At 46.0% G+C, this 18,180-nt stretch overlaps 1 protein-coding gene across 1 annotated transcript in view; it reads right to left on the reverse strand.

The window, feature by feature from the left end:
• Window positions 1–11,301: 11,301 nt before the first annotated feature.
• Window positions 11,302–18,180, reverse strand: part of PKM (pyruvate kinase M1/2) — a 41,299-nt gene continuing 34,420 nt past the window's right edge. Inside the window, 6 exon segments of the mRNA XM_030577011.1 lie at window positions 11,302–12,495; window positions 12,498–12,560; window positions 13,485–13,500; window positions 13,502–13,583; window positions 13,585–13,665; window positions 17,088–17,254. Of these exon segments, the coding sequence (XP_030432871.1) occupies window positions 12,455–12,495; window positions 12,498–12,560; window positions 13,485–13,500; window positions 13,502–13,583; window positions 13,585–13,665; window positions 17,088–17,254 (450 nt within the window). The 3' untranslated portion in view covers window positions 11,302–12,454.

An 18,180-nucleotide genomic window follows, 5' to 3' on the forward strand; every position in this document is an offset into this window, starting at 1 on the left:
GGTATATTGCTCCCCAGAGTCCTGGTGAACATGCTGGGCCAAATCCTTGGCTGGTGTGAATCAGTCCCATTGATTTCAGTGGAGCTGTGGCGGCTTACACCCACTGTGGATCTAGGCCCAGGAGTGCATCCAGAATGATGGTGACTGTTTTCAAGCTTGTGTCATGGCTGCCATCTTGGTCACCAGTCTGGGGATTGAACTGGGGATGTCCAGGGTTAAGACCATGAGCTGCTGCAGCTTGAGCTAAAATCCCATTTCTGCCTCACTGGGGCTGCAATAGCCTCATATCCTCTATGGATCAGGCACCGCAAGGCACCAGTAACACTCCCCACTCATACAGGTTTGGCCCTGATTCCCCCTGCATCTTCCTTCACTTATGTTCCCCGATCAGAGCAGCCTTTTATACCCACTTTGCCCTGGTATAAACAACTCTACAAGGTGCTAGGCAGTGGAAGAGCAGGCTCATTAACATGCCCTGGGGATTTTTGATCATCACAAGAACGTTTTGGTCTGGGTAAGAGGATTTCAGCTTAGAAGAGTAAATCCCCAGCTGCTTCCTGCGAAACAGGTCACTGCCGTGGACAGCGTTAGCTTACCTGACTTCCCAGAGCTTGGCTTGGAGGGAGGCCAGAAGAATGAACAGAGCGTGCTAATTTCCACAAGCTGCAGCAAGCAGCAGGTATGGGCTCCCTTAGCACCATGGTGGTCAGCGTTTGTGTCATCCAGCGGGAGTGGAGCATGTGAGATGGGGGCTTGAGTGAGTAAGAACTTGTTTGAAAAAGCAAACTACAAAGTACTCCAAATGCTGCTGCTACTGTATTCTCAGCCCATCAGGGTGGGCTAATGGTCAGAGCTGGAGACTGGGAGTCAGGACTCTTGGATTCTAGCCTAGTAATGCCATTGATTTGCTGGGTGATCTTGGGCAAATTTGTCTTTGTGCCTTGCTTTCCCATCTATAAGGTGATAACGATACCTACTTCCCACCAGGGCTGAGGCCCAGCAGCTCTTTGAGATCCCCAGATGACAGGCATTTAGCATGCTGATAATGATTTCAACCAACTAGGGTGTGGTTTCCTAGGAGTTTGACACAAATGATCAGAGGGTTTGAACTGTGTGAGCTTTAAAGAGCTCAATCCACCTAGACTGGATTAGAGAAAACAAAGCAGGGGACATAAGCACCCTCTACAAATAACCCCCAGCATGGGGAGTGATTGTTAGGTCCGGAACAAAGAAAAGGGACCAGCGAGCTCCCTTAGAGAAGAAGCCCAGAGCGTGTAACATTGATTCAAGCACCACATGTCCCCAGGGCCACCCGGCAGGGGGAGGGGAGGTCAAGTGGGGCAGTTTGCCCCAGGGGCCCTGTGAGCCCTGGCCTGGCAGCAGTCTGGATCTTTGGCGGCAATTTGGCAGCGGGGGGCCCTTCAGTGCTGCCAAAGACGCGGAGTGACTGAAGGCCCCCCGCCACCGAAGACCCAGACCACCACCTGGTGCGTACAAGTGCCGCAGCTCCCCTACTTTGCCCCAGGCCCCCTGAATCCTCTGAATCCCCCTGCATGTCCCAGCTGTTTGCAGTGCCTCTGCCATAATGCTCAGGGTAGTGGGTGTAGCTCCTCCCGAATAGCCAATAAGCCTTTTTGTGGAAGGGGAAAATGGGGCGATTTAATGGGGGGAGGGAGTGTCCCACATACCCACCTGGCCCCTCCCTGTGAGCACATCAGGGGCTCTCTGCTGTTTTACTCCTGTACTGCCGGAGTGGAGAAGGAAACATAGTGAGCAACTGGATGGCCGAACCCTCCAGCTGAGTTGTGCTCAACACAAGATGGGGAGGAGGGGGAATAGGGAAGGGGCATTAAGCCACCTTTATGCTGCCCTAATCCTGGAGCTGGCCAGGCAGCAGGCCAGTCCCCGGCACATGTTAGAGCAGCCTGAAGGCTGCTTATTTTACACTCAGCCGCCTATGAGCCAAGGAGACATTCTAGCAACCAGGGATCACTGAGCGGGAGGAATACCCTAGCCCTGCTCTTTGCCCCCAGACACAGGCCCTGTGCCAAGGCTGTAGGGCAGGAGTCACTACAGCAGCCCTCGCCTCCAAGACTGTCCTGCACTGGGAGAATCCTTCGGGACTAGTCACTTTGCATCACTGGATGGGGCCAAGCATGAGGCTCACTGTCCTGGATGAAGAAGTGGGATCACACAGTCAGATCACAGATATAAGAGCTGGAAAATTAGCCAATGATATTAATAGGCAGCAGGCTTAATGCAAATAGGAGGAAGTAGTTTTTCACACAATGCACAACTTGCCTGTGGAACTCACTGCCATGGGATGTTGTGATGGCCAAAAGAATCACTGGTTTAGAAAAGAAATTGATAAGTTCATGGAGAATAGGTCCATCAATGGCTATTAGCCAAGATGGTCAGGGATGCAACCACATGCTTAGGTGACCCTAAACCTCTGACTATAAGCCGAGAGTGGATCATTCCATAATTATCCTGTTCTTTACACTCCCCTTGAAGCTCTGGAACAGGCCACTGTTGGGAGACAGGACCTTGGGCAAGACGGATCATGGTCTGACACACTATGGCAGCTCATCTGTTCTTAAAAGACCTGTGAGGTACATCATCTAGTCCATGCTCTAGGATCCAGGCAGACTGGTCTGCTATTTTAGTGCCAGAAAGAATTTCTTATTCCCAGTGTGCCTGTATGGGAGGTGGGTTAGATTGCTTTGCCATTAACGAAGATTTTTGGTATTTGTTCATTGTGAGAGCTGGATCTCAAGGCAAGCGAATAGGACACTGCTATATTCAAAACATGGTCTTCATGTAAGGAATGCCAGAGCACCACCATCATGCTGCACCTGGATGATGTATAGTCCATGTCCAGGGAAAGACTGAGTCAATCTAATCACTGGGACTTAGAGCATTCAGCTCTGGCACTTTCTGCTTTTCCATTTGCATCCCAGTGCTCAGCGTGAAGCCTGTATGCTGACAGGTACATGGTATTATCGGTGGAATTCAGGCTGCAGGGCAGGAAATTCCCCACATCACAGGAGGAAACATAAGACTCCTGAACTGTGTTTTGGATCAGCATCACCCAAGTTTTATTAACTAGATAAGTTTTACTCGAGACATTCAGGTCCCAGAGCATAGGCACCAAGGACCACAAAGCTATCGAACAGATTTTGACTGCAGCAAAGCATGATCTGCTTTTCATAAAGCAATGGTAAGTTAATAATTAACAGGACTCAGGAGAGGGCTGAGATTTCACATCTGTCACTAGCTGCAAGAGATCGGTTGCTAGCTGGATCACTGCTATCCCCATGGTACCCATTCATCTTCGTCCCTTTGAAATTGCCTCCATCTCCTGGAGAACTGAGAACGTAGCTAGAAACTTTAGAATGAGACACAGGTGGCCCAAGAGCCAAGGGTGGAATGCCAGCTACTAGACATGTTTGTGCAGAAGCCACTAGAACATCTCCTGCATGCGGCTGTTAGTGCGACTGCAGTGCAAACAATACATCACAGAGAAAGAGGGGACTAGTTTTGTCTGACTAGCTGAATGTGATGCTGCATTTAGACCATTATGCTGAGAGGGCTAAGAGAATCAAATGCTAATTACTCTTAACAAGGTTCAGGCCTGAGTCCATTTTGGCTCTGAGGATTGTCACAACCCTGCTATCTATAACTTTCTTTTCAGATACAGCTCAGAGGTATTGGCGCCTGTGCTAGTGTGAATACAACTTGACAGAGCCTCACATTTAAATAAAGCAGCTCTGCCTCCTTGTCCCTTCCCTCAAGCCTGTTCTCTCGCCTCCACTAAGTTGTTGCATTGGTGCTAATTAAAGAGCATGTGTAAATAGCCTTCTGTGTGCGCCTCTCAATCTCTCTCTTGTTCCTCTGGAACTCAGACCGTTAGCAGGATTAGTGGGGTGATTTCCCAAAGTACACAGTGGCTTGTACTTCTCACTAAAGCTGTGACCAGCTGAGTGCAGATGGTCTGGAATGTCTGGTAAAGCCGCTCAGCCACACACACTCACCCTATGTGCTGGTCTGAACCACACACATTCTGCACATAGCATGCTGTCTGTTAGCCAGCCAAGTCTATTAATTAGTAGCACAGATAGACTCCGCCAGGGTTTAGAGAGATCTCTGAAAAGAGTCAGGTTTCTCACTGAAAGCCCTGGGCTTTGACCATAGCTGGGATGCTGAGGATGGGAAGACAGTACCTCAGTTTTGGAATTCTATAGACAAACTCTCACTGCAATTGCCATGCTAGTCAGGTATTTCACAAAGCAACAATCTGTAAAAGGCTTAGTTAGAAAGATCTAGACAGATGTACTAGGGAGACAGAGTGAATGAGTTGAGCTCTGAAGAACTTACTGTGAGAGACTAAAGAGGACTCAAAATATTTAGATCATCAGTGGCTCTCAACTTTTCCAGACTACTGTACCCCTTTCAGGAGTCTGATTTGCCTTGCATACCCCCAAGTTTCACTTAAGTTAAAAACTACTTGCTTACAAAATCAGACATAAAAATGCAAGTGTCACAGCACACTGTTACTGAAATACTGCTTTCCAATTTTTACCATATAATTATAAATCAATTGAAATATTTACATTTGTGTTTAGCACATAGAGCAGTATAAACAAGTCATATGAAATTTTCATTTGAACTAACTTTGCTAGTGCTTTTTATGTTGCCTGTTGTAAAACTAGGCAAATATCTCGATGAACTGATATACCCCTGGTAGGTCTCTGTGTACCCCTAGGGGTGTGCGTACCTCCTGCTTGAGAACCACTGATCCATGAGAAGGGTAATAGGTAATTTGATATCAGCTTACAAGTCCCTACATGGAGAAGCCATTTCTGTCAGTCTACTATAGACTCTTGAAACTAGCAGAAAAAGGCATGAGATCCAGTGTTTGGAAGATGAAGCTAGACAAACTCAGCTTAGAAATAAAGACTACAAAAACGGTGAGGATAGTTCACCATTGGAACAACTAAGCTAGGGATAAGATGGATTCTCCATCACTTGAAGTGTTTTAGAAAGCTATCCATCTAATCTTAAAGACCTGCTCTAGCTCAACTGGAAGTGATGCGCTGGATGCAGGAAGCACTAGGGATGGTTCTCTAGCCTATGTTATACAGGTCAGAGTAGGTGATCATATGGTCCCTTCTGGCTTTGGAATGTATGAATCTGACCCTCTGAAAAGCTCTGGCTCAGCTGGGGCTGCTGAAACCTGAAAACATGATTTTATGGTGAGCTATTCTGGATAGCCTTTTCCCTTCTGTCTCCCCAAGGCCCTATGGGGACCTGTCCCTCCTGGTTGTTAGGGCTCTGACTTACTGTCCCCTATGAATGAATGAGATTTTGTTTGGTTTATTGCTGCATCTAACCTGAGGAGGAAACAAATGAGGACAGCCTACTCCGCTCGTCTCAATGGCTTTAAATGCAGTTGCTGGAGCTTTAAGGGAAGAGAACTCTTTGCTCGATTTGCTTGTCAGGCTTCTAATCCCTCCATTTCACAGAAGCAAATAACTATGGGTATAAACTCTGCCCAGCTCTGCGTGTTTACCAGCGATCCATCCCTTTACTGCCTTCCTTCCCTCTGACACCCCCCACCCACTCAGCTCAGGCTGATTTTCTCCTCTATTCTTTGTAAGGGAAAAAAGTAATCTTTTGAGTGAAAGTTGGACAGGCAGCTGCAATGCCCTCTCCTTTTCTGCAGGGCCAGGGGTGCCCTAACAGGCCTTGTCTACACTGGGGGGTGAGGGTGGGGGTGGGATTGATCTAAGATATGCAACTTCCGCTACGCTATTCTCATAGCTGAAGTTGACGTATCTTAGATCGACTTAGAATCACTTACTTCGCATCCTCATGCAGGGCTGGTGCAAGGATGTTTCACGCCCTAGGCGAAACTTCCACCTTGCGCCCTCCCCTGTCCCTGAGCACCCCCCCCGAGATGCCCCCCCGTAGCAGCTCCTCACTCTCTGTCCTGAGGCACCGCCCCCGCTCACCCCTGCTCTGCCTCTTCCCCGAGCACACCATCGCTGTTTCACTTCTCCCACCTCCCAGGCTTGTGGCACCATCAGCTTAGATGCCGCAAGCCTCGGAGGTGGGAGAAGTGAAGCAGCCACGGCATGCTCGGGGAGGAGGCAGGGCAGGGGTGAGCTGGGGCAGGGAGCTCCCCTGCATGCCGCCCCCCCACCTTACTTGCTGCAGGCAGCCCTCCCCGCACTCCCCTGCCCCAACCCTCTGCCTAAATGCTGGCAGCGACCGGTGCAGCCGAAGATCCGGCCACCGCGGTCGCTGCCAAAGAAAATGCCACCCCCCAAATCCTAGCGCCCTAGGTGACCATCTAGTTTGCCTAAATTGTTGCACCGGCCCTGTCCTCACGGCGTGGGATCGACGGCTGCCACTCCCCTGTTGAATTTGCTTCTGCCTCTCGCTGAGCTGGAGTTCAGCAGTTGACGGGAGATTGATTGCTACCCACCGATCCGGTGGGTAGTGTAGATGTACCCACAGTGTGAGCTACCCCCATCCCCTAATGAGCCATGCTCCAGAGGGACCAGATGCTGGGAATGGGCAACAGGGGATGGATCACTTGATTACTTGTTCTGTTCATTCCCTCTGGGGGACCTGGCATTGGCCAGTCGGAAGGCAGGATACTGGTCTAGAGGGAGGTATGGTCTGACCCACTATGGCCATTCTTATGACCAACTCTCTGCCTGAATAGTTAAGCTCGGTCTTATTATTGTGTCTGCCAGCAGGACTAGGACCTGTGTGCTGCAGACTCCTAAAGCCAACAACACACACTTTTTGTACCTCTATAAATGCATTGGTAAGAGGTGTGATTTTTAGTGATAGTTATGATACAATCACTAAAATGCACAGTTATAAAGGTGCTATCTAGCAGTACAGTTTATCCCTTTTCAAGAATAAATGTGTGAGTAGACAAGACCCAGTAAATTAATCTGGACCCCACCAAACTCATTTCATTTAGCTTAGCAAACAGCTGTCAGATGGTCCTAACTTCCCGTCCCTGGGGAACTGGACTACAGATTTAGTCTCTCTTTTTAAATCTAAAGTTGAAGACTTTGCTTTTTGTACATTAGATTAAAAAAACCACACGTACTTAAAGGCTGACTTATTGTAAAGGCCATGGCACATGGATTGGCACTGTATGAATTAATACATTTGCATTACCAAAAAATACAGAAATAGTAATAAAAAGAAGGATGCTAAATCTGGGACAAATACAAGTCTGTCTCCAGTCTGACTTGATAACATCAGTGAAAGCTCCCCCCCCCCCCCCCGCTGGGACACAGAAGGGCATGCTTCCATTTATTCTGAAGAGCCAAAAAGCAGACAATAAAAACAATTTGAGGCTTGACATTTCAGCTGGTTTGGGCCCCAGAATAGACCATCCTTTATATTGTTAAAACATGATCTAAAATTAGACCATCCTAATCAATTCACCATGGGCACCTGAGGGTCTGTGACCTATAAATCCAGTGCTTCCACATTTTAACTCCTACTACTGAATCCAGTATTTTACAGCCAGTCTTCCACTGTGCTCTCAAAATAAGCAGGGTCAAACTTATTCAGTGTTTGGATGGGAGACATTCAAGGAACAGGCAGGAACATTCTAAGAGATGACACTCTTCCCTGTCACTTCTGAACCACTGTCCAAGAATGGGGCCAGTGACGTGAATTGTGAGGGAGGTTCCACTGTCAGCCACTCTGTTCCCATAGCCCTGTTCACACTGCAGCAGTAGTAAGCCCAAACATTGCCCGTATAGCTGTATTGTGGATACTGCCTGACTGGTACATACCGCACTCTGCATATATATGTACACACACATGCTATCTGTAAAAGGAGCCCATGAGGATGAAAGGCACTTTGTAACTAACTTTGTAAAAAAAAAAAATCCCCTAACGGCCACCATTTGCGATTGCTCTCTGCTGCATAGTACTAGTCTTGCTAGCAGAAAAAATAAAAGTGTTACTTGCACAGCTATAAGAATCAAAGGTGTTGCAACCTTAAAGGAAAAGAGAGCCAGGTTAGACTAATATTCCATTAAAAGCCACAGCTGAAGCCTGGAGGAAAAATTGGTTACTTACCTTTCTGTAATGGTTGTTCTTCGAGATGTGTTGCTCATAATCAATGGCTAAGAAAGCAGTACTGTCCAGGTTCTAAGGGGACGCTAAAAATGGACTTACTGGACTGCTGGGGAAGAGGAGCAGCTTGATGGCCCTGGGTGTGTGGGGAGGGTGATGTCTTTCTTAAAAAGTCTCAGAATAGATATGGACAAGCATAGCTACAGTGTACACTTCCCACATGAGGTGAATGCACCCAAGCTTGACGCAGAGCGCCTAGGAAGGGGGTGGGGAAGACTGTTCAGCCTTCACACCCATTCACTCCTCAGCCCTGATGAGATGGTCAACCATACTGGAGACATCTGCTCCCTACCAACCAAGACCACCCACTCTTTCACATAGGTCATCTCATGCTAATGACCTCACTTGTCAGCAGAGCTAGACTCAAAGTAGTGATCTAGAAGTATTTTCAGTCATCCATCAGCAGTCTTCTGAACCCTCCAGTTGCTTTTGAGGACTCTTTTCTACCCCCTCCCCTTCAGCCAATCAGTACAGCATACACAAAGGTATTGTTCTGCACACATTGTTGTGCACTTAGTCCACTATTTGCTGTGTGAGCCGTAGAGAGTAGTTTTTAACTGAGGGGCAAGGCACATAATTCAGGGAAGGTCAAATGTCTACACCACAATTAAACAGCCCTGAAACCGAAGTCAACTGACCCAGGCCAGCTTCAGGTGTCTTAACTGCAAAGTAGACATACCCCAACTTCCCAGAGAGTTAGTGAGCTAGTCTTTATTGATGACCCCTTCCCAAAGGAATATGAATATAGGTTATCCACTGGTCATTTTCTAACAGCAGAGAAGGATGCTCTGTAACTGTTTCACTTTAAGAAATGCCTTGGCCAGTGCTGTTATAAGCTTCTTCAGAGGTGAAGTGTGCTGTAGCACAGCAAATTACTCTGGGTCCAAATTCCTGCTAAGCTGCGCACCTCTCCCTCCAGCCCCATGCTGCTGGGAGAAAGCTGGGGGAGGGATGAGTCCTCTCTCCCTGTTCTCCACCCCCAGCCAGAGCCCTCACCCCCTGCACCCCAACCCTCGGCCCCAGCCCTGAGACCCTGCCTGTACCCCCACCCCCTCATCCCCAGCTGAAGCCCTCACCACCCGTATCCCAACCCTCCGCCCTCTTGCACCCCAAAACCCTCATCCCTGGTCTTACCCCCAAGCCTGCTCCCCCAGCTGGAGCCCTCACACTCCCTCCAACCATCTGTCCCAGCCCTCACCCCCAGCCAGAGGCCTCACACTTAGCATTGCTGGAGGAGGGAATGCAAGATGTAGGAATAGGCCTCAAGATCAGAGTTCCAGCCCAGTAAGGGAAAGAAGGGCCTAGATACAAAACTTGCCAGACATAGGCTCCAGCTTGACTAGGCAAGATTCTGATGGACAGCCTCTGAGGCAAACAGCCTGCCTCCTAGTCATTTAGCAGGCAGTGGGTTTCAAACAAGGATGCCTTTCAGATATGAAGAGGTGACAATGCCTTGCCCCAAGGGACTTCATACCAAAACAGCTATGCCAGCCAGTGGTTTGTGAAACATTTCATTGAATTAGTTTTGCACATCTACAGTTATCGCCTTAATCTGGACCTTGCAACCCAAAATGCAGTTGGTTCACCCTCACCCTCGCCCCACATTGGAAACCATTAGGAGTGGAAAGCTTCCAAGTTCAAGTAGGAGCTGGCACTAGCCCCCTTTCAGGAGAGCTCTTCCCTTTTATGGTGGCCAGCTGTATTGATTCCATCCTGCTATAGGTACATAAGTTGTAAGCAAGGTCCTTGATGTCTGATTAAGGCCCTGAACACCTACTACTCTCCTTGCCTTACTTATCTGTAGGTCCTTAAGCCCTCTACACACCCACACAAATGAGTTTGCTCTCCATATGTTATTATTTATAGATTTTGCTTGTATTAAGTCCACAGGTACAAAATATTTGCCCAGCGAAGAGTAATCAAGTTGACAGATTAAGAGCTGGGGTGGGGAGGAAAGGGGGATTTAAGTGAAGCAGCTTCATGTTGTCCATTTCCAGAACAAGCTAGCAGTGTAGATCAGTGGCTCTCAACCTTTCCAGACTACTTACCCCCTTTCAGGAATCTGATTTGTCTTGCATACCCCCAAGTTTCACCCCTATTAAACTACTTGCTTACAAAATCAGACAAACACAGAAGCGTCACAGCACATTATTACTGAATAAGTGCTCATTTTCACCATATAATTTAAAATAAATCAATTGGAATACAAATATTGTAATTACATTTCAGTGCATAGCATATAGATCAGTATAAACAAGTCACTGTATGACATTTTAGTTTGAACTGACTTCGCTACTGCTTTTATATGTAGCCGGTTGTAAAACACTAGGCATGTATCTAGAGGAGTTGATGTATCCTTTGGAAGACATGTACCCCTGGCTGAGAACCACTTGTGTAGAGAATATTTAGCCATATTTTCCCTGCAAGGCTCCTAAGATTTGTTGTCTCTTTCCATGCTCCCCTCCTCCCTCAAACACATTTAGCCCTGGCAAATCAAGTGCGACTTGAGTAGCAGCAGGTTTGGGTTTTGTATCAAATGATGCTTCTGAACAATGAAACAGAAGTCTAGATTACTAGATACCAATTGCTACATTCTGATGTATTATTTTTAAAATTTGGCAGTCCTTGTTAGGACAGAACAGCAGAAGCCCACAGAACAAGACTCATTCCCATATCAAGACATGTGATACTTGGACGACTTGCACTAGAAAGTTTTAGAAACAGGAGTTAAGAATTGCCACATGTGTAGCATCCAGCTGCGCTGTGAAGCAAATTGGTGGTAGATGACAGCTGCTTTGCTCTAGTTACAACATTGGATTTAGGATTGACATAGCTGGTAAGTGAAGTAGCATAAAGTGATCTTTTGTCTGCACAAGAGACAGCTATGGTCTGAAGTTGCCATAGATTTGGCATATCTGAGGGCTCTACAATCTAGCTGCAAACCAACTACAGTATTGAGGATTCCTTCCACAACCAAGGATAAAATAGCTTTCAACTATATGCAAAATAGATTTTCCTCCTTTAGTGTTCTGACATTGTTTGTAAGCATTGACATGTTTCATCTTTTCTTCACAAAGGACTCTCACCTTGCAAATGGAAAAACCAAGCAAGAGCAGAACCCTGATGGGTGCTTCAGCTTTTCTTATTGATGTACATAGTTGTGCTCTACAATCCAATACACCTGTTACAGTAAATAACTTGTCCAGATTTACAACATAGGAGAATGCTCTCAGGAAACATGACTACTTAACTCAGATACGCAATACTGCAGTAGGAGCACAAGGAGCTCTCAGCTTACCCTCAGCAGCACAGGAAGTGGAATGCAGCTCTCAACTCTAAGAGCAAAACCTCTGTTTACCCTTGTTGCTATTTCCCCCTGCTGCCCATAAATGACAAACTAAGTGACTTAGAAGGAACCCAGGCCTGAATTGCATCTTAGACTCTGTCTGTGCGGAGTTTCAATCACTGTTTCCAGGTATACTGGAACCTGGAGTCGTTCTCTCCATTTGCACTGGGAGGAAATACACAGTAGTATGTTTCATGGAAGTTCCTACTTTAGGACTTAAAGGGTTAAGCACATCTTAATCTTTCATCAACATTCATTGGTGTGTTAGATACCTAATGTATCTGTAGTGGAGTTTAATTATGGAGTGCAGCGAGCCCTGTAAATCTGGAGGGGGAGACAAGAAGACTAGTTTACATACTGCAAGTGTGGCTACATAGACCCATGACTTAATCTACCACAGCTCCTAAACTGGAGTGCATCGGTGACAATACAGTTTGCAGAGTGGAAGTAATTAGGACGACATGGCAGAGAAGGGAGGCATTAAATGAAGCTGTTGATTATCTGAACTTACAGGTACAGAGCGTACTCTGCCTGTTGCAGAGAGCGTAACATTGGTACTCAGACGATAACCTTGTTTTTGCCTCCTTCCCCTGCACTCCTGAGAAAGGTGCAGGGAAAGGCATAGTATTCACCCTAAGGTAGTATCCAGTTACAAGAGGGGATGAGCAGCACAAGTTCAGTCACCATGCAGGAATTTCATACACTAAATCCCAACTACTTCAGGGCAGAATCACCTTGGGGAAAAAGGTCATTTATTTTTCAAAAAACTAAAACATTTCAAGTATTCTTTAGAATGACTTAAGGTGGTCCTTCCCTGCTGCACACGGATAACATTGCAAGCGATTGCCAGCCTAATGCAAGGGGGTAGGGCAGAGGAGAAGAAAATGGGGGAGAGGGAAGGTGTTGCTGGGGAGAGTTGAGAGTTGGTGTTCATGGAACTGGCACCACACGCATGGTGTTGGTGTAGCCGACCCAGGGCGCCATCCTGTAAGTACAATGACAAGATCGCCAGTCTTGAAGAAGCCACGTGCTTTGCCTGGAAGAGAAAGCTTTGTGAATATCTGCAAACCAAGTTCATGCCAACAGTTCTATTAGATGACAATGTCCAGTAGATTCAGTATCATTAGGGTTTAGGATGTCTTCCACAACAAGTCAGGATCCAGAGACAAAGGAATACCATTGCTTTCTTTGTAAGTCCAAATGTAATAGAGGGGGCTACCAGAACAACCACACGGATTTAGTATCTCTCTTGGATCTCATTTAGCCCTAGTAGGTGCTCTTACAGTCCAAGGGCTTCACTTAGTTCTTGTTCACATACCCCCTCATGCCACAAGATGGCATCATTACACCAGGCTGAGGGACTCAGGTTTCCCTCAGCTGTCCTAGCAATAAAAGCACTTCAGCAATCATGGTTTGATCTATCCTGAAAGACAGGACACCTCACCTCTGTCCTACACCACCATTTGTTCTGTCTTGAGACCTTAAACTCAGCTACAGGTGCTGCCACTAGATGAAATTCCATTTCATACAGCCCATTTTGAACTTTGGTTTTGGGCCTGTGTCAGTTAATGCAAAGTGCACTGTAACAGTGAGAGGAGCTACCCTTTACCTCAGCCCTAAGTGTTTTTTTTTTAAAAAAAGCAAATAAAGGTGGCCTCTCAGACAGACCAGCAAGCATTTGTCTTTACAGTTTTCCATTAGAGCTATTAAAAATCGAGGTCTGTTGTGAAGGGGGAACAGTTTTTAATACTAAGTTGTCAGTCTTTGTACCAGATCTGACTAAGGAGGTGTGATGGTAGGAGGCCCGTTCATTTGTCACAAGCAGTATTTCTTCTCATTAACAGCCTTAAGACTCCACCAGAAGGCAAAAGATGCTCCAAACTAGAGTTTTTTTGAAGGGGTGGTTCTTCCATAAGCTATCAGTTACCTGATCAGAGTAAAGATAAGCAACATAACTCACCAACATTCATGGCCCAGGTTAACTCTAAGATCCACATCCTCAGCCCATGCATCATGGGTAGGTTCTTTGCACAACACAGGGAAAATGCACGGTACAGATGGCCTGGCGTGCTGTCTGTCCATTACGAGTCACAGCAATGATGGGAGCACGTGGGCGGAATCTGGACACCAGGTGAGCAGATCTAATAAGAAGGAGAACAAAATGGAAGGTAGGATTAACCTCCAAAAGCATCCCATATATGGCAGCCTAACAAAAGCTTGAGAAACTTCAATTGTTCACAGCAAGTGTAGTGTACAGAAGACAAGATCAGAGAGATGATCATGGCTCCTAAAAATAGGTACCAGTCTCCACTTATGTGGAGATGAGTGGCATGGAGACAGCTACTGGTAACCACTTCAGGTATTTTGCACAGATTGGCCAGGAAGACTACCTGCAATAAAAATCCATGCAAGAGAGAGTCAAGGTTTCATCAAGTTTAGTTTGAAGGCCAGGGTGGTCCCCTCAGTTCCCTGACCTACAAGAATAGAGGACATGCTACACAGCATCCTTTCCTGGAAGGACTGCTTCAGGTCCACACCATCTGTCTTGCTTTAGCGCATAGCAAACCATCTGTTGGAGCAGGGAGTCTCTTCCCTCTTCTCTCCAAGCATGGTGTCATCCCACTTCAGTTTTTTAAAACGGAAGAGTTTAGGAAACTTCACTCTACACTTAAGGTGGATGTTTCCAGCACTGGGTGTTGTAGCTCTGTTGGCAGTAATGTCAAGGTGGGCAGATATTGTTGGCTTTTAATTTGCTGCCTCTCTGTTGTGTCATAGTCACGTAGTTTTGACCCTTTGGCACTTCAGGCAGCATGCATGGATCCTGTTCTCGTTCAGCAAAACAGTGAAGATTTGTCCTGAGTGCTCATCTTTTCAAGGGCAGGAGAAAGGAACTAAAAGTCTTCCAAATATCACCACTGCGCTATTAGGGTTTCTTCCTTGTCAACCTTAAGTTTAAAAAAAAAAATCATTGCAAATAAACTGTGCAAGTAGTGGTGACAGCTTGTCAGATAGGAGTGTGGGGTTTGCTTGCTGGTTTGTTAGTTTTCATTTAAGCATATCTGATCACAGGGTTAGGTGGAATCTCTTACTCAGAGTTAGATGGAGTCCCTTGCTCCCATGGCTGGCAAAGGCAATATTCAGTCTCTGGTGTGGGAGAAGACATGCATTGGGGGTTCTGTTTTGTTTTTTTTGGCAACACACACAACCATTTTGGGGAGTCATTAGCATTTCCAGAGCATCCACACAGTTTAGCTAATTTGCCTGGGAGAGCTGTGGCAGAATTTGCAGTCAAAAGAAATCAAATTCTTCTGAAGGATCTAGAATCCCTTCCCTTGAAGGCTGGGGGTGGGGGTGGGGAGGCAGCAGATAGAAGGAATGACTCGTGCTGCATTATACCCTGTGCACTGTCACTGAAGTGTTAACAGGAGTCTTGCTAGAGCAGGCTATTTTCAAGGCAAAAATCACTGGGAGCCACTGTTAGAGGGAAACTTGTAGGAAAAAACCTAGGGAGCTCTAAGGTTCTTTTCTAAAAACTGATTCAAACAACTCAGATCAGATACATATGGAGCAATCCCCTTCTCACCTGCTTAAAGATGAATGCGGATAACATAAAAGGTCTATACTGCTATGATCTGTTGCACAACTTTGTTTTTATGCAAAGATCTGGAAGCAAATAAGGTAAAAAAAGTGGAAATATTTATGTGGGACATCTAATAAATATGGGATGGTAGGCACAAATGGTGTTTATTCATAGCCTCTAGCAGCAGAAGCTAGAGCTGTGGTACAGGTGCCACTCCTTCCTACTGGGAGGGCAGATAAGTTCTGGAAGGCAGTGTGTGCTCAGGGATTAAGGAGAATCTGTCTGGAACTCAAAAAGGCCATGATATCAATAGTTATATTTTACTGCTCAACATGTAGCAGAGAACAGGATTATACAGTGCACAACTGTGTTTCAACTAGATTCTTATGGTCCAGTTCTCATGAAATCAAACTTCAGCAAAGCTGCTTAATACTAAAGATTTCCAGTCAAAGTTTGTGTTGCTTACAAGACAGCAGTGCCAGTTTCACCAACCCAGCCACTCACAAAAACCTTTCTACTGTGAGAGAAGCCTTCCAGTGGCTCAAGGAGACCCAGGTATTCAGAGGATGTAACAGAATCCAGAGCTAAAAATATTCAAATATCAAAAGGTCAGATCTCTTCAGAAAGGTCAAGCATAAGACTGACTGGAACCCTTTAAATGGAAACATTGGAAGCACAAGTACAAGAAGGACACAAACTCATGCTTACAGCTATTCCCTGTTCTGCAGAAATAAAGCAAGCACCAGCCTGAAAATGTCTTTAAAGACAAGAATTTACAATAGCCCAGTTCTTGATGCAGAATATTTGCTGTGTATGTTTAGATGACACATCTGCTGTGCTACTACTTGCTGGGTCCAGATTCAGGGTGAGACTTCATAATGCCCATCTAGAGGGCCATCAGTTTTGGGGGCAAAAAAACCTTATTAGCAGCCAAAACTTGCTTTGAGAGGAGCAATTCAGTTCTCAGTTTAGAGAAACTAGAAGCTGGCTGATGAGCTGGGTTTTAGACCATTTACTGTGCTTTCCTGGATTTTCTAGCCATGGGGTCTATTAAATGACCTTAATAGCACTAACATTTGTCAAATCCCAAGATATTCCAGGGTGCTGTTCCATGAACTAGTATCTTGCACGCTGTTGGCACAAAGCAGTGGAAGCCAGTGCAGAAAACAGGCACTGGGTAAACCTAGTATTAAGAAGCATATTCCACAGATTTGTCTGTTGGATACTTTAGTCTAAGCTCACAGTGGATACTGGATAATAAAGCAAGGCCTATTCACCCAATCAGGATAGACATTAGGAAGTGTTAACCTATAAAAGGGAACAAACTTTTGTAATTTTAGCCTCCTGTTTAAATAAGCCTCTCTTTAAGCCAGGTCCAGTAGTCCTCTGTTTGAAGTCTGCTGTATGGTCATAGGACTAAAAGACAGGAAGATTCAATATTCTAATAATGGTTGAGCCCATGATCCATGCCAGGCAGGTCTTTACTTTTGCTGTCACTGTAGTCAACCCAGCTGGAAATGTAGGTTGAAAGGTACTGCCTTATTCAGAAAAGCTAGATTCTGCATCCAGTGAACTTCTGACCTACTATCAAAATCCAAGATTTCTCTGGTTAAAGTGACCACGAACAAACTTTCAAAAGTTGTTTCCTGTCAAAGTTTTCCAGTCAGCTTTACTAGTAACAAAAATGCAATTTTATCAGCAGGAAAAAAAAATTCTATATGCTTGGTGCTGATGTCAACATGGTTGAGGAATGCTGAAGAACTGAATTAGACTAAATATCTGCAGATTTCTGAAATGTTTGTACCATCTTCTTGGTGGAACTGAGTATTGCAGACTGATGACCTTAGCTTTAAAGTTGCCTGGTTTTCTGGCTGCTTCACTGTTACCATTTCATTCATTCTTAAAAACACTTTTGAAGGTGTCCTTTTCCCCCACCCTGGTCACTGAAGTCCATTTGACTTGAAGGAACCTTTCACCTCCTACCTTCCAGACTTGGTGAGGACGATAATAGCCCCACTGCAGCACTTGAAGGAAGCTTCTACAGCGCCAACAGCGGCGGCTTCTGTAGGGTCACGATTCAGAGGGGCCAACCGGCGTAGTTCCTCAAACAATTGCCTGTGAAAGATGGCGGCTTCGGCCTCGCGAGCAATCTATAAGAGCAACACGCATTCGGGGAATACGACATTCATGTCAGCCAGCGCTCAGGTGACACAGGGTAAGGTGAGGTGCCATGCCCGGCAGGATGTCAATAGCATAACCGCAATTTTGATATTCAGAAGATTTACCTATCAGTTTTATACTACCAAGTCCAGATTAGTGTATGGTACCATGCTGGTGGCGGTCATCTGTTTGATGCACAAGCAGTGTGCTTGGCTACATTAGCAACTGGGGTATGCTATTTAGTAAACATTCACCCACCAGATAATTGATATTAAGAGGTTTCTCTTCTGAGTTCTGTGACACCTGCCAAGTCACCCCACCCAGCCTGGCCAGCACACTCTTCACATCCATGCCCAACTGCCAGGCACTCTTGCTCTGCTTCTACCTACCTCCAATCCTGCTGTATTGTAAGGATGTTGTAAACTCAGATTCTGCTAGTGTATGCCAAGCTGAAGTTGTGAACTGTAAGAGCTGCTCACAGGATGTATACTACTGTGTTATAGTGGAATGTGTTTCTACCCATTGAAACATGTCCTGAAGCACAAGAAGTTTGTCTTGGTTAGATCATCTCTAACCCACACTGTGGAGTGAAAATGCTCATTTACCTTTAGAGCCTAAGTCTTTCTTGCCCTCTCTGAGCCCTACCTGCCAGACTCGGTCAGAACTATCAGAGCTGGAGCTAAGCACTTAAAAGAGGCCTCCACAGCGCCTACAGCCATGGCATCAGCAGGGTCCCTGTTGTTAGCAGTGGCACGGAAAAGTTCTTCAAACAGCTGACGGTGAAAAATCGCGGCCTCAGCCTCGCGAGCAATCTGCAGGCCAGAGTAAGAGGGAGGGGAGGAAGGAAGGAAGAAAGGAGTGACACAGAAAGAAGGAAATAGATACACCAGAGAGTAATGTGATTTTGAGTTAATTT

Source organism: Gopherus evgoodei, chromosome 10, assembly GCF_007399415.2.
Source record: "Gopherus evgoodei ecotype Sinaloan lineage chromosome 10, rGopEvg1_v1.p, whole genome shotgun sequence".
Lineage (NCBI taxonomy): Eukaryota > Metazoa > Chordata > Testudines > Testudinidae > Gopherus > Gopherus evgoodei.